Here is a 13,393-nt window from a genome sequence, read left to right as displayed (position 1 = left end):
TTTTCTTTGTCTCTAATATTCAGATGCTTAACTGTAATGCATTGTGGCATGGATTTCTTTTGGTTTATTCTGCTTCGTGTTTGTTCAGCTTATTGAATCTGTACATTGTGTCTTTCACCAAATTTGGACAGTTTTCATCTAGTATTTCTTCAAAAAGTCTCGCTGTTCTACTTTCTGTCTCCCTGTCCTTTTGAGACTCTGATGATATAAATGTTGGATATTTTGTTATTATCCTACAGGTGTCTGAGTCTCTGCTTATCTTTTGTCAGTGTTTTTTTTTTCTTGTTGTTTAAATTGACTGAATTATATTGTTCTGTCTGTCTGCAAGTTCTCTGATACTATCCTCTGTCATCTCTGCTCCACTACTAAGCCCATCCAACAACTTTTTTTATTTATTTTATTTTTTAGTTCTACAATTTCCGCTTGGAAATTTTTATAACTTCTGTTTCTTAGTTGAGATTTTCTATTTGTTCATTTGTTTCAAGAGAATTTATAATTAATTGTTGAAACATTTTTATGACAGCTTCATTGAAATCCTTATCAGATAATTCCAACTTCTGATTCATCATTCATTCTGCTGGCATCACTTGATTATCTTTCTCATTTAAGGTGTGATTTTCGTGGTTCTTGCAATGATGGGTAATTTTTGTATTGTCCTGAACATTTTGTCTATTATGTAAGGGACTCTGGATCCTATTTAAATCTTTTATTTTAGGAAGTAGTTTCCCTATTTAAAGTTAGCACATAGACCTTAGCCTGCTTCTGTGATCTGTGGTTCCAAAAGTAATTTAATTTTCACAGCCTCTGTGGTATTATTTTGGTGCTTGGTTTGCTGGTCTCAAGCTACTGCTGGTCCCCACTGGTACTACCGAAGGGAGCCTCAGGAGTTTCTTCAGGGCAGGAGGCTTGATGTCTCTCAGTGGGGAAAAACTGTAGTAGCTTCCCCACGACTATCATTTTCTTTTTTTTTTAAGATTTTATTTATTTATTCATGACAGACAGAGAGAGAAAGAGGCAGAGACACAGGCAGAGGGAGAAGTAGGCTCCATGCAGGGAGCCCGATATGGGACTCGATCCTGGGTCTCCAGGATCATACCCCGGCTGAAGGCAGCGCCAAACCACTGGGCCATCGGGGCTGCCCCCCATGACTATCTTTTGAGTGCATTCTTGTCTCTGGGCAGGAAAGGAAAGCCTTGAACATATAGAGGCCAAGGGACTTCCTGGTATGGGCCACCTGCCTTAGATGGATCAGTCTTACATGATCTGTCCACTTGTTGTGGTATCTCTGTACAAGGGAGGAATATCTTAGGCTCATGTGAACATAAAGGCTTCCTATATCAGGCTGCTTGTGTAGCCTGTCTGCCCATTCCAGTAAACCTGAGTTTTGCTAGAAATGCTACTTGCTACTTGTCCTAAACATTTTTTTTAATAAATTTATTTTTTATTGGTGTTCAATTTACCAACATACAGAATAACACCCAGTGCTCATCCCGTCAAGTGCCCCCCTCAGTGCCCGTCACCCATTCACCCCCACCCCTCACCTTCTTCCCCTTCCACCACCTCTCGTTCGTTTCCCAGAGTTAGGAGTCTTTATGTTCTGTCTCCCTTTCTGATATTTCCCACACATTTGTTCTCCCTTCCCTTATATTCCCTTTCACTATTATTTATATTCCCCAAATGAATGAGAACATAAAATGTTTCTCCTTCTCCGATTGACTTACTTCACTCAGCATAATACCCTCCAGTTCCATCCACATTGAAGCAAATGGTGGGTATTTGTCATTTCTAATGGCTGAGGAATATTCCACTGTATACATAAACCACATCTTCTTTATCCATTCATCTTTCGATGGACACCGAGGCTCCTTCCACAGTTTAGCTATTGTGGACATTGCTGCTAGAAACATCGGAGTGCAGGTGTCCCAGCATTTCATTGCATCTGTATGTTTGGGGTAAATCCCCAAAAGTGCAATTGCTGGGTCATAGGGCAGGTCTATTTTTAACTCTTTGAGGAACCTCCACACAGTTTTCCAGAGTGGCTGCACCAGTTCACATTCCCACCAACAGTGTAAGAGAATTCCCTTTTCTCTGCATCCTCTCCAACATTTGTTGTTTCCTGCCTTGTTAATTTTCCCCATTCTCACTGGTGTGAGGTGGTATCTCATTGTGGTTTTGATTTGTATTTCCCTGATGGCAAGTGATGCAGAGCATTTTCTCATGTGCATGTTGGCCATGTCTATGTCTTCCTCTGTGAGATTTCTGTTCATGTCTTTTGCCCATTTCATGATTGGATTGTTTGTTTCTTTGCTGTTGAGTTTAATAAGTTCTTTATAGATCTTGGATATAGCCCTTTATCTGATATGTCATTTGCAAATATCTTCTCCCATTCTGTAGGTTGTCTTTTAGTTTTGTTGACTGTATCCTTTGCTGTGCAAAAGCTTCTTATCTTGATGAAGTCCCAATAATTCATTTTTGCTTTTGTTTCTTTTGCCTTCTTGGATGTATCTTGCAAGAAGTTACTGTGGCTGAGTTCAAAAAGGGTGTTACCTGTGTTCTCCTCTAGGATTTTGATGGAATCTTGTCTCACATTTAGATCTTTCATCCACTTTGAGTTTATCTTTGTGTATGGTGAAAGAGAGTGGTCTAGTTTCATTCTTCTGCATGTGGATGTCCAATTTTCCCAGCACCATTTATTGAAGAGACTGTCTTTCTTCCAATGGATAGTCTTTCCTCCTTTATCGAATATTAGTTGACCATAAAGTTCAGGGTTCACTTCTGGGTTCTCTATTCTGTTCCATTGACCTATGTGTCTGTTTTTGTGCCAGTACCACACTGTCTTGATGACCACAGCTTTGTAGTACAACCTGAAATCTGGCATTGTGATGCCCCCAGATATGGTTTTCTTTTTTAAAATTCCCCTGGCTATTCGGGGTCTTTTCTGATTCCACACAAATCTTAAAATAATTTCTTCTAACTCTCTGAAGAAAGTCCATGGTATTTTGATAGGGATTGCATTAAACATGTAAATTGCCCTGGGTAACATGGACATTTTCACAATATTAATTCTGCCAATCCATGAGCATGGAATATTTTTCCATCTCTTTGTGTCTTCCTCAATTTCTTTCAGAAGTGTTCTATAGTTTTTAGGGTATAGATCCTTTACCTCTTTGGTTAGGTTTATTCCTAGGTATCTTATGCTTTTGGGTGCAATTGTAAATGGGATTGACTCCTTAATTTCTCTTTCTTCAGTCTCATTGTTAGTGTATAGAAATGCCATTGATTTCTGGGCATTGATTTTGTATCCTGCCACGCTACCAAATTGCTGTATGAGTTCTAGCAATCTTGGGGTGGAGGCTTTTGGGCTTTCTATGTAGAGTATCATGTCATTGGAGAAGAGGGAGAGTTTGACTTCTTCTTTGCCAATTTTAATGCCTTTAATATCTTTTTGTTGTCTGATTGCTAAGGCGAGGACTTCCAGTACTATGTTGAATAGCAGTGGTGAGAGTGGACATCCCTGTCTTGTTCCTGATCTTAGGGGAAAGGCTCCCAGTGCTTCCCCATTGAGAATGATATTTGCTGTGGGCTTTTTGTAGATGGATTTTAAGATGTTGAGGAATGTTCCCTCTATCCCTACACTCTGAAGAGTTTTGATCAGGAATGGATGCTGTATTTTGTCAAATGCTTTCTCTGCATCTAATGAGAGGATCATATGGTTCTTGGTTTTTCTCTTGCTGATATGATGAATCACATTGATGGTTTTACGAGTGTTGAACCAGCCTTGTGTCCCGGGGATAAATCCTACTTGGTCATGGTGAATAATTTTCTTAATGTACTATTGGATCCTATTGGCTAGTATATTGTTGAGAATTTTTGCATCCATGTTCATCAAGGATATTGGTCTGTAATTCTCCTTTTTGGTGGGGTCTTTGTCTGGTTTTGGAATTAAGGTGATGCTGGCCTCATAGAACAAATTTGGAAGTACTCCATCTCTTTCTATCTTTCCAAACAGCTTTAGTAGAATAGGTATGGTTTTTTCTTTAAATGTTTGATAGAATTCCCCTGGGAAGCCATCTGGCCCTGGACTTTTGTGTCTTGGGAGGTTTTTGATGACTGCTTCTATTTCCTCCCTGGTTATTGGCCTGTTCAGGTTTTCTATTTCTTCCTGTTCCAGTTTTGGTAGTTTGTGGCTTTCCAGTAATGCGTCCATTTCTTCTAGATTGCCTAATTTATTGGCGTATAGTTGTTCATAATATGTTTTTAAAATCGTTTGTATTTCCTTGGTGTTGGTTGATCTCTCCTTTCTCATTCATGATTTTATTAATTTGAGTCTTCTCTCTCTTCTTTTTAATAAGGTTGGCTAATGGTTTATCTATCTTATTAATTCTTTCAAAGAACCAACTCCTGGTTCTGTCGATCTGTTCCACAGTTCTTCTGGTCTCGATTTCGTTGAGTTCTGCTCGAATCTTTATTAACTATCTTCTTCTGCAGGGTGTAGGATCTATTTGCTGTTTTTTCTCTAGCTCCTTTATGTGTAAGGTTAGCTTCTGTATTTGAGTTCTTTCCAGTTTTTGAATGGATGCTTGTATTGCGATGTATTTCCCCCTTAGGACTGCTTTTGCTGCATCCCAAAGATTTTGAATGGTTGTATCTTCAATCTCATTAGTTTCCATGAATCTTTTTAATTTTTCCTTAATTTACTGGTTGACCCTTTCATCTTTTAGCAGGATGGTCCTTAACCTCTACGTGTTTGAAGTCCTTCCAAACTTCTTGTTGTGATTTAGTTCTAATTTCAAGGCATTATGGTCTGAGAATATACAGGGACTATCCCGATCTTTTGGTATCTGTTCAGACCCGATTTGTGACCCAGTGTGTGGTCTATTCTGGAGAAAGTTCCATGTGCACTTGAGAAGAATGTGTATTCAGTTGAGTTTGGATGTAAAGTTCTGTAGATATCTGTGAAATACATCTGGTCCAGTGTATCATTTAAAGCTCTCGTTTCTTTTCTTTTTTTTTTTTATGATAGTCGCACAGAGAGAGAGAGAGAGAGAGAGAGAGAGGCAGAGACACAGGCAGAGGGAGAAGCAGGCTTCATGCACCGGGAGCCTGACGTGGGATTCGATCCTGGGTCTCCAGGACCACGCCCTGGGCCAAAGGCAGGTGCTAAACCGCTGCGCCACCCAGGGATCCCCAAGCTCTCGTTTCTTTAGAGATGTTGTGCTTAGAAGACCTATCGAGTATAGAAAGAGCTAGATTGAAGTCACCAAGTATAAGTGTATTATTATCTAAGTATTTCTTCACTTCGGTTATTAATTGGTTTAAATATTTGGCAGCTCCCGCATTCGGGGCATATATATTGAGGATTGTTAAGTCCTCTTGTTGGATAGATCCTTTAAGTATGATTGTTAAGTCCTCTTGTTGGATAGATCCTTTAAGTATCATATCCTTAAGTATGATCCTTTAAGTCCCTCTTCATCTCTTACTATAGTCTTCGGGGTAAATTTTAGTTTATCTGATATAAGAATGGCTACCCCTGCTTTCTTTTGAGGACCATTTGAATGGTAAATGGTTCTCCAGCCTTTTATTTTCAGGCTGTAGGTGTCCTTCTGTCTAAAATGAGTCTCTTGTAGACAGCAAATAGATGGGTCCTGCTTTTTTATCCAGTCTGAAACCCTGCGCCTTTTGATGGGGTCATTAAGCCAATTCACGTTCAGAGTTACTATTGACAGATATGAGTTTAGTGTCACTATGATATCTATTCAGTCCTTGTTTTTGTGGATTGTTCCACTGAACTTCTTCTTAAAGGGGAATTTTAAGAGTCCCCCTTAAAATTTCTTGCAGAGCTGGTTTGGAGGTCACATATTCTTTCAGTTCCTGCCTGTCTTGGAAGCTCTTTATCTCTCCTTCCATTTTGAATGAGAGCCTTGCTGGATAAAGTATTCTTGGTTGCATGTTCTTCTCATTTAGGACCCTGAATATATCCTGCCAGCCCTTTCTGGCCTGCCAGGTCTCTGCGGAGAGGTCTGCTGTTACCCTAATATTCCTCCACATAAAAGTCAGGGACTTTTTTTCTCTTGCTGCTTTAAGGATCTTCTCTTTATCTTTGGAATTTGCAAGCTTCACTATTAAATGTAGAGGTGTTGAACGGTTTTTATTGATTTGGAGGGGGGTAATCTCTCTATTTCCTGGATCTGAATGCCTGTTTCCCTTCCCAGATTAGGAAAGTTTTCAGCTAGGATTTGTTCAAATACATATTCTGGCCCTCTGTCCCTTTCGGCGCCCTCGGGAACCCCAATTAAACGTAGGTTTTTCTTCCTCAGGCTGTCGTTAATTTCCCTTAATCTGTCTTCATGGTCTCTTAATTGTCTGTCTCTTTTTTCCTCAGTTTCCCTCTTTGCCATCAACTTGTCTTCTATGTCACTCACTCGTTCTTCCACCTCGTTAAGCCTCGTCGTTAGGACTTCTGGCTTGGATTGCATCTCATTTAATTGGTTTTTAATTTCTGCCTGATTGGATCTAAATTCTGCAGTCATGAAGTCTCTTGAGTCCTTTATGCTTTTTTCTAGAGCCACCAGTAGCTGTATAATAGTGCTTCTGAATTGGCTTTCTGACATTGAATTGTAATCCAGATTTTGTAACTCTGTGGGAGAGAGGGCTGTTTCTGATTCTTTCTTTTGAGGTGAGGTTTTCCTTCTAGTCATTTTGCTCAGTGCAGAGTGGCCAAAAACAAGTTGTATTGGGAAAAGGAGAAAAAGAGAGAGAGAGAAAAAAAAAAGGAAAGAAAAGAAAAAGAAAAAAGAAAAAAGGAAGAAAAAAAGGAAAAAAGAGAAAACAAAAAGGGGGTGGGGGAAGCAAACAAATCAAAAAGCAAAAAAGAAAACAAAACAAAACACGGGGGCGTATCTTCTGATTCTGTATACTTTAAGTCCCTTGACTTCCCCTGGAACTGGTCCGTCTCGCTGGTCTTCTGGGGGAGGGGCCTGCTGTGCTGATTTTCAGGTGTTAGCACTTGGGGGCGCTGCTCTGCCCCCTGCCTGGCGCAGGGCTCAGTGGGGGGTGTTTACCCCGGGAGGCCCCAGGAGGAACAACCAGAGGCCAGCTCTGGAGCCCTGGCTTCAGCTTCTGCAGTCTGCAGGGCCTGGAGGCTCCGGGGCGGGGCCGCTGATCTGCTCTGCTCGGGGCAGGAGCGTCCTTGTGGTCCTGGGCGCTCCCGGCCTCTGCCTGTCCCTGGGGGAGGCCGGATCCTGGGCTGTGGCCCTGTGCCCTGTGCCCCGGGGCCTGCGCTGTTGGATTCGCGCTCCCGCCCCGCAGCCCCCTCCGCCGAGCCGCCGCCCGAGCCCCTCCGAGCTGCTCCAGGTCCGCCCGAGCGCTGCAGCCCTTAGGGAGCTCGGCACAGTCTCCCGGGGCGCAGTTGCTCTGTTAGTGTCCCAGGGAGCCCGAGGGCATCCCCGCCCTCCTGGGTCCTGCTCTAACTCCCTGCGGGCCCCTTTCCGCGGGGAAGGTCGGTGCAGCTCCTGCTCCTCCGGGACGGGGCTCTCCTGTCCTGGGGACACTCGCCCCGGCCTCAGCCCGGCTCCTCGAGGGGCCCCTCCCCCTTGGAGGCCTTTTGTTTCTTTCTTTTCCCCGTCTTCCTACCTTGATAGAAGCGTGAACTCTTCTCACTGTAGCATTCCAGCTGGTCTCTCTTTAAATTTCAGGCCGAATTCATAGATTTTCAGGATGATTTGAAGGTTATTTAGGTAATTTGGTGGGGACAGGTGATTTGGGGACCCTACTCTTCCACCATCTTGCCTCTCCTCTGTCCTAAACATTTTAATGGCCTTTGTCACTTCCACCATTTCACTTAGATTTGGGATTGTTGCTATTGATAGATGTCCCTGTCCTGAATTTTTGTTCTGTTTCAATTCTTCACTTAGAAGAGTAATGAAATATAGTGACTGACTGCAGAGCTTGGGGAGTAGTTAAGTGCTTGAATCCACTGCCAGATAAATATTTTTTTGTTTTTTTCAGGGTTTGGGAATAGTACAGTTGTTTGTTTATTTTTTATGTTTGGAGACTTTGGGAGCTAAATTTGTTTTCATTTTGTCATACCTATTATTTTACCTAACAATTTTGGTCAACGTGGCCTTGCCAGAGTTCAGCTTCCTATGTGGATCATAAAATTTATGCCTTTTATTCACAGACATAGCTCCCATTGAAATTTACTCATCTTAATTCCTGGTTACAGAGGCAACCAAGACAGGCTTCACCCTGTTGTTGCCTAGAAAAATAATGAATAATAAATAGCACAGTCCTATCTCTATGTACAGAGACCACTGATGTTAACTTTCTGTGCAAAAGGGAGACAATTTATAGATGACTAGCTCATCTTCCACCTAATTATCTAGTTTCTTATAGGAGAGGTTAAGTGCCTTTTGTTGAAAACAAGGACACATTCCATTGATGAGTACTACATAAACCCTTGGTACTTGTGCCTCCAAATTGTGAAATACACAACACACTTACAATTAATGTGGCTTCTGTAATCACATGTGAAAAATAATCAAGATGTCTTGGTACAAGCTCATTACCTTCTGTATAACACTCAGATTAAATGTTAGTATTTGATGAGTATCTATTTGCTAGTTAAAGGGCTGCAGTCTATGAACATGGTGAGAAATCACTCCTAGGGTTATGTTATGTTGCCCTTAAGCCACACATATCTAGGAGAGCCCAGTACACTTACATGAGCTCTTAAAAGGAGGGGCTTTTTCCAGCCCATGACAGAAAAGAAAGTCAAAGAAACTTGAAGCATGAGGGGAATCCAGTGTGCCATTGCTGGCTTGAAGATGAAGGGGCTACCTGAGTAGTAACATAGGTGCTTAGGGAGCTGAGAGACCCCCCACCCCCCACCCCAGCAGCCAGCAAGGACTCACAGCAGTCTCACAACTGCAAGGAAAAAAGTTCTGCCAACGACTTGAATGAGCTAGGAAGTATATCTGTCCCAAAGAGGGGCAGAGCTTGAGCTCAGATAAGTGGAACAAGCCTTTACTGCAGTGATTGGTTGGTAGCAGAACTGTCCTCTGAGGTTTGGAAACTATACTCTTTTTTTAAGGATCCAAGGAAATAGGTACATCTAATAAAGTCTCTCCTTTGTCCCAAATTCCTTTAACCCCTTTCCTTTTGATACCAACAGAATCCACCAAAACTAGCCTGCTCAGAAGCCAGATGTCCACCCTCAAGAGCTCAGCTTGCAGTGAGAGGACAGATGGCCTTTCTGCTTCCAGCAACTGGAACACTTCAAGTGACAGAGGCAAGCCAGAGAGGGTCTCTATGTCAGGAAGCCCAGGATGGCCTCCCTTTGCCCAGTGTGTCTGCTCCTAAAAGAACTGGGTGTAGAAACACTTGGGGGGAGACCAATCTTTTTTTTTTTTTTTTTTTTTTTGGAAACAAATCATTTTTAATTGGGTTGGGATTGCTTCCTGTTCAGGAACTCCTTGTAAATCAGGTCTGCTTACTATAGTGAACTGTATTTTCTTAGACTGAAATTTGCAATTACTGTGCCTGGATGTTTAATATACAAGTGGTTCACATAACTCTGGTGCTAGCATAGTGCTTGCTGCCACTCCAGGGTTTGAACTTGAAAATCTAATATTTCGCAGCTGGTTTATTTTCTTCCCTTCATTCCCAGGTGGCACATCTGAAGAACCCCTCTCTGGTCCATATAGTCAGCATTTGGGGGGCTAAATGTGAGGAAAATAAGACTTTTCCACTCAGATTTTATTACTATTGATAAAATCCTTATTCTTAAAGTAGTAAATTTCTAAGAGTTTAAGTCCTATAGTACTTTTTGCTATATTTCAAATAGTTGATAACTAATAAATCCCAGCTAACCACACAGATACATACAATCTATCCTCGAGGTAGGAGGAAGTAACTGAGTGACAAGTATACACTCCATCATAGCTGAATCTAACCTTGTGTTCTCTAGTGCTGATCATTGTGATGTCTTTTCCTCTGTTTCAATTAACTTGTCATAGTCCCTAGGTCTGCTACATGCATGATTCGTAAAGGCCCTATATGATAAAGAGAGTATGATTTCTTAGACATTTAATTAGCTCATTCCCAAACACCTTTCCTTCTAGATGCCGCCAATTCAACTAATATTTCTTTTCATTTAGAAGTCCAAGTTTATATAAGGATTATATTAAAAACTCCAAATATTAATTTGAAAATGTGTACCTACAACTAAACAGGATTTAATAGGGATTTTGGTTTTTCATACAGAATGGAGGAACCACAAATCAAACTATCAGAAACTAAAATATTGATCAAGATTCTTTTGTATAATTTGGAGGAAGTCTAATGAGAGCAATATTGAACAATCATTGGTTAATGACATTCTCATTTAACATTTTAAAAATGTGTTTTCTGAGGAATGAGAGAATGAGTGTTTCATTCTTCTATGGAGAGGGATCTCAAATGGATATAGGATGAAGTCGATAAGCAAAACAATGATAGGGTCATATTTACCTATGCATTGGTTTTTAGTGTAATTGCAAATGAATCTTGGCCTGAGAACCCACCAGGACAAATTAGTATTCTCTGAAATATGATCCATTTGTTAGCCCTCAGCCATGACCGAACTGAGAGATAAGTGTGACCCTTTTGCATTTTGATTTTAAAAACCCATATATTAGGAAATTATACAACTGTCATTTCTCCTTCCACAGAAATAAGCATCCTACTGACAAATGAGTACCTAGATGGCAAATCATTAAAAACATTGAGTTGAGAAGGAAGTCAACTTCACAACCAAGAGTGAGTACTTTCATTTTACCAGGGCAGTTTAGTTACGTTTTTGTTTATTACAAGTTTTAAAGCATCACAGTTTGTGTTCCTATTTCTTCAAGTATGTCTTCAGAAAACTGGCTCAAGACCCATGGCTTGGTTGCCAAGAAACTCACCATCATGGATGCCTTATCAGTGACAGCAGTCCCTCACATCCCCACCTATGTTCCCATTCTGGACAAGCTTGTTGTTTCCAAGGTTTTTGATGAGGTAAGACTGATTTTCTATATATCCTGCTTGATGTATTTTTCATTACTGGTTCAAAAAAATGTATTCCACTTTGGTCTTATACAGTTGTAACAGAAATATATTTCAGCCATTGAAAAGAAAATTATTTGTAAAGATATTTAAAAAGGAGAGAGGAAAGCTCTTAGGCAGTTTTGTTTTTAAGCTGAGAAGAAATTGGCCTTTTTTGGGTTGGCAGTTCATGGCTGGTTGCTGGTGGAGGGTAGCGTGGAGCTGCAAAAATGTTTGAAAAGCCTCTCATAGTCATGAGTCATGAGTCATGAGTCATGAGTAAATATCATCCAGCATCAAAGGACCAGGGGAGAACTTGTAAGAGATTATGTCCTTCCTTTGCTTACCTTCTCTTCTTAAATATAGTGGCATTTTTTCTTTCTTTTTTTTTTTTTTTAAAGATTTCTTTATTGAAAGAGAGAGAATGTGCACTCCTGCACAACTAGGGAGAGGGGCAGAGGGAGATAATCTTAAGCAGACTCCCTGCTGAGCATGGAGCCCAAAACAGGGCTCCATTTCAGAACCCTTGAGATTAGGACCTGAGATGAAATCAAGAGTTGGCCCCTTAACCAACTGAGCCACCTAGGCGCCTCCAGTGGCATCTTTTCCATCATAAAAGTCTCTAAAGGAAAAAGAAAGAGAAAGAGAGAGGGAGGGAAAGAGAGGCAGAGAGAGAGAGAGAATGAGAGAGAGAGAGAGAGAGAGAGAGAGAGAGAGAGAGAGACTGAGAATGAACCAGAGCAAAAGAACCATAAGAGAGTGAGAGTCATGTCCTGGAAGGGGAAAAAGCAGTGGGAGGGTATGGTAGGGTTAAATGTGGAGGAAAGCCAAATAAATACTGAAGAGTTTCTCTTGAACTAGGAGACTAGAAGGTCCTTACCCTTAGCAAGAATAGATTGAGTGGAGCAGCCAGACTGTTCAAGGATGAGGAACACCAAAAAACAAGGATCTGAGGATCAAACCCCAGTGCTTCTGGACAAATATGGTGGCAGCTAGTGATTTAAATAGAAACATATCAGGCTTTATAGGTACTAAATGGAAATAGTATCCTTAAAAGCACTTATCTCATAATAAAATAGTTACAGGAGAAATGTAGGGTGTTTGGGACTTGCTTCCAAATCATTGGGGTAATAGGAGTTGTTGGGGGAGGAGAGGAATAGATAAAACAAGATTAGCCATGAGTTGATAACTGTTAAATTTACATAATAAGAATATTGAGTCAGAGGAAGCTCATTCTACTATTCTGTCTGCCTCTTCCCATAGTTTCCATTTTCCATAATAAAAAATTGAAAAAATCAAAGGCAAGAAATCTTTTTTTAAAAAAAGGCTTTATCTAACTGGTCTTGATGTATTTCGAAGAAGCAAAGGAATTGGTGAATTTTTTCTATTAGTCACATTGAAGACATTACATGAATGGAGTTCAACATGCATCCTGGTTTGGCATAACCAGTGATTTTTGCTCTGGAGGTTGCGTGATTGATGCTATATTCCTGATGACTGTGCCTCATGATGAGTGGTTCTGTCTCTAACAGAGACCTTGGGAGTGGCAAGTTCTATTTGTATCTCCAATGAACTCTAGCCTGATTAATTGGATGGCAGTGTATCATTTGAACTTGACTTCTTCCAGAAGGACCAGAGAGAAGCTGAACACTGATTGATTTCTTCCTGGATGTTTGGTGGCAACTTCTATTCTTTACATTTATTTTATTAGTATTCCTCAGTTTTATTCAGAATAAGATATATTTAGTGAATTCTACTGAGAAGTAGAATTTTCTTGTGCTTATCATGTCTCCTTCTAAGCCTTCCAATAACCTAAAATGTGGAAAAGTAAATTTCTCATAAAATAAATATGATAGGGTAGGGATGTACAAACATAAAAATCAAAGGAAGAAAAATTTATAGATTGAATACAGAAAAATGTTAAATTGTGTAAAAACAAATAAAATGAAGGCAAAGCTCAGAAAAATATTTGTAATATATACAACAAAGAATTACAGGAGCAGTGTCTTAAATATGTTTTTGTGTGTGCATCTGTATAAGTCAATGTGTGTATGTGAGTATGTGTGTATAAATCAGTGTTCTGTTGTTCTGTTTACACATACACACACACACACATCCATACCATAAAAGAATTTTAAAGATGGTGAATACTTCAGTGGAAAATCTAGGGGAAAAAATGAAAAAAAATCAAAACCCTATACAAAAATATGTCTTACCTGGTAACCAAATATGTGCATTTATAAAAAATTCATATTGAAAAATCAGTTAGATAACTCCCCCCAGCCATTAAATTTGTTAAGTTAAAAAATACTAATAAACAAATAAAATA

The 13,393-nt window shown here is 40.2% G+C and overlaps 1 protein-coding gene across 1 annotated transcript in view; it reads left to right on the top strand.

Moving 5' to 3' along the window:
• Positions 1 to 13,393, top strand: part of VWA3B (von Willebrand factor A domain containing 3B) — a 201,851-nt gene that overhangs the window by 127,522 nt on the left and 60,936 nt on the right. Inside the window, 3 exon segments of the mRNA XM_072742949.1 lie at positions 9,173 to 9,289; positions 10,710 to 10,797; positions 10,860 to 11,037. Of these exon segments, the coding sequence (XP_072599050.1) occupies positions 9,173 to 9,289; positions 10,710 to 10,797; positions 10,860 to 11,037 (383 nt within the window).

Source organism: Vulpes vulpes, chromosome 16 (assembly GCF_048418805.1).
Source record: "Vulpes vulpes isolate BD-2025 chromosome 16, VulVul3, whole genome shotgun sequence".
In the NCBI taxonomy this organism is placed as follows: domain Eukaryota; kingdom Metazoa; phylum Chordata; class Mammalia; order Carnivora; family Canidae; genus Vulpes; species Vulpes vulpes.
Note: the sequence above shows the minus strand (reverse complement) of the source record. Positions and strands in the feature narration are given on the sequence as shown.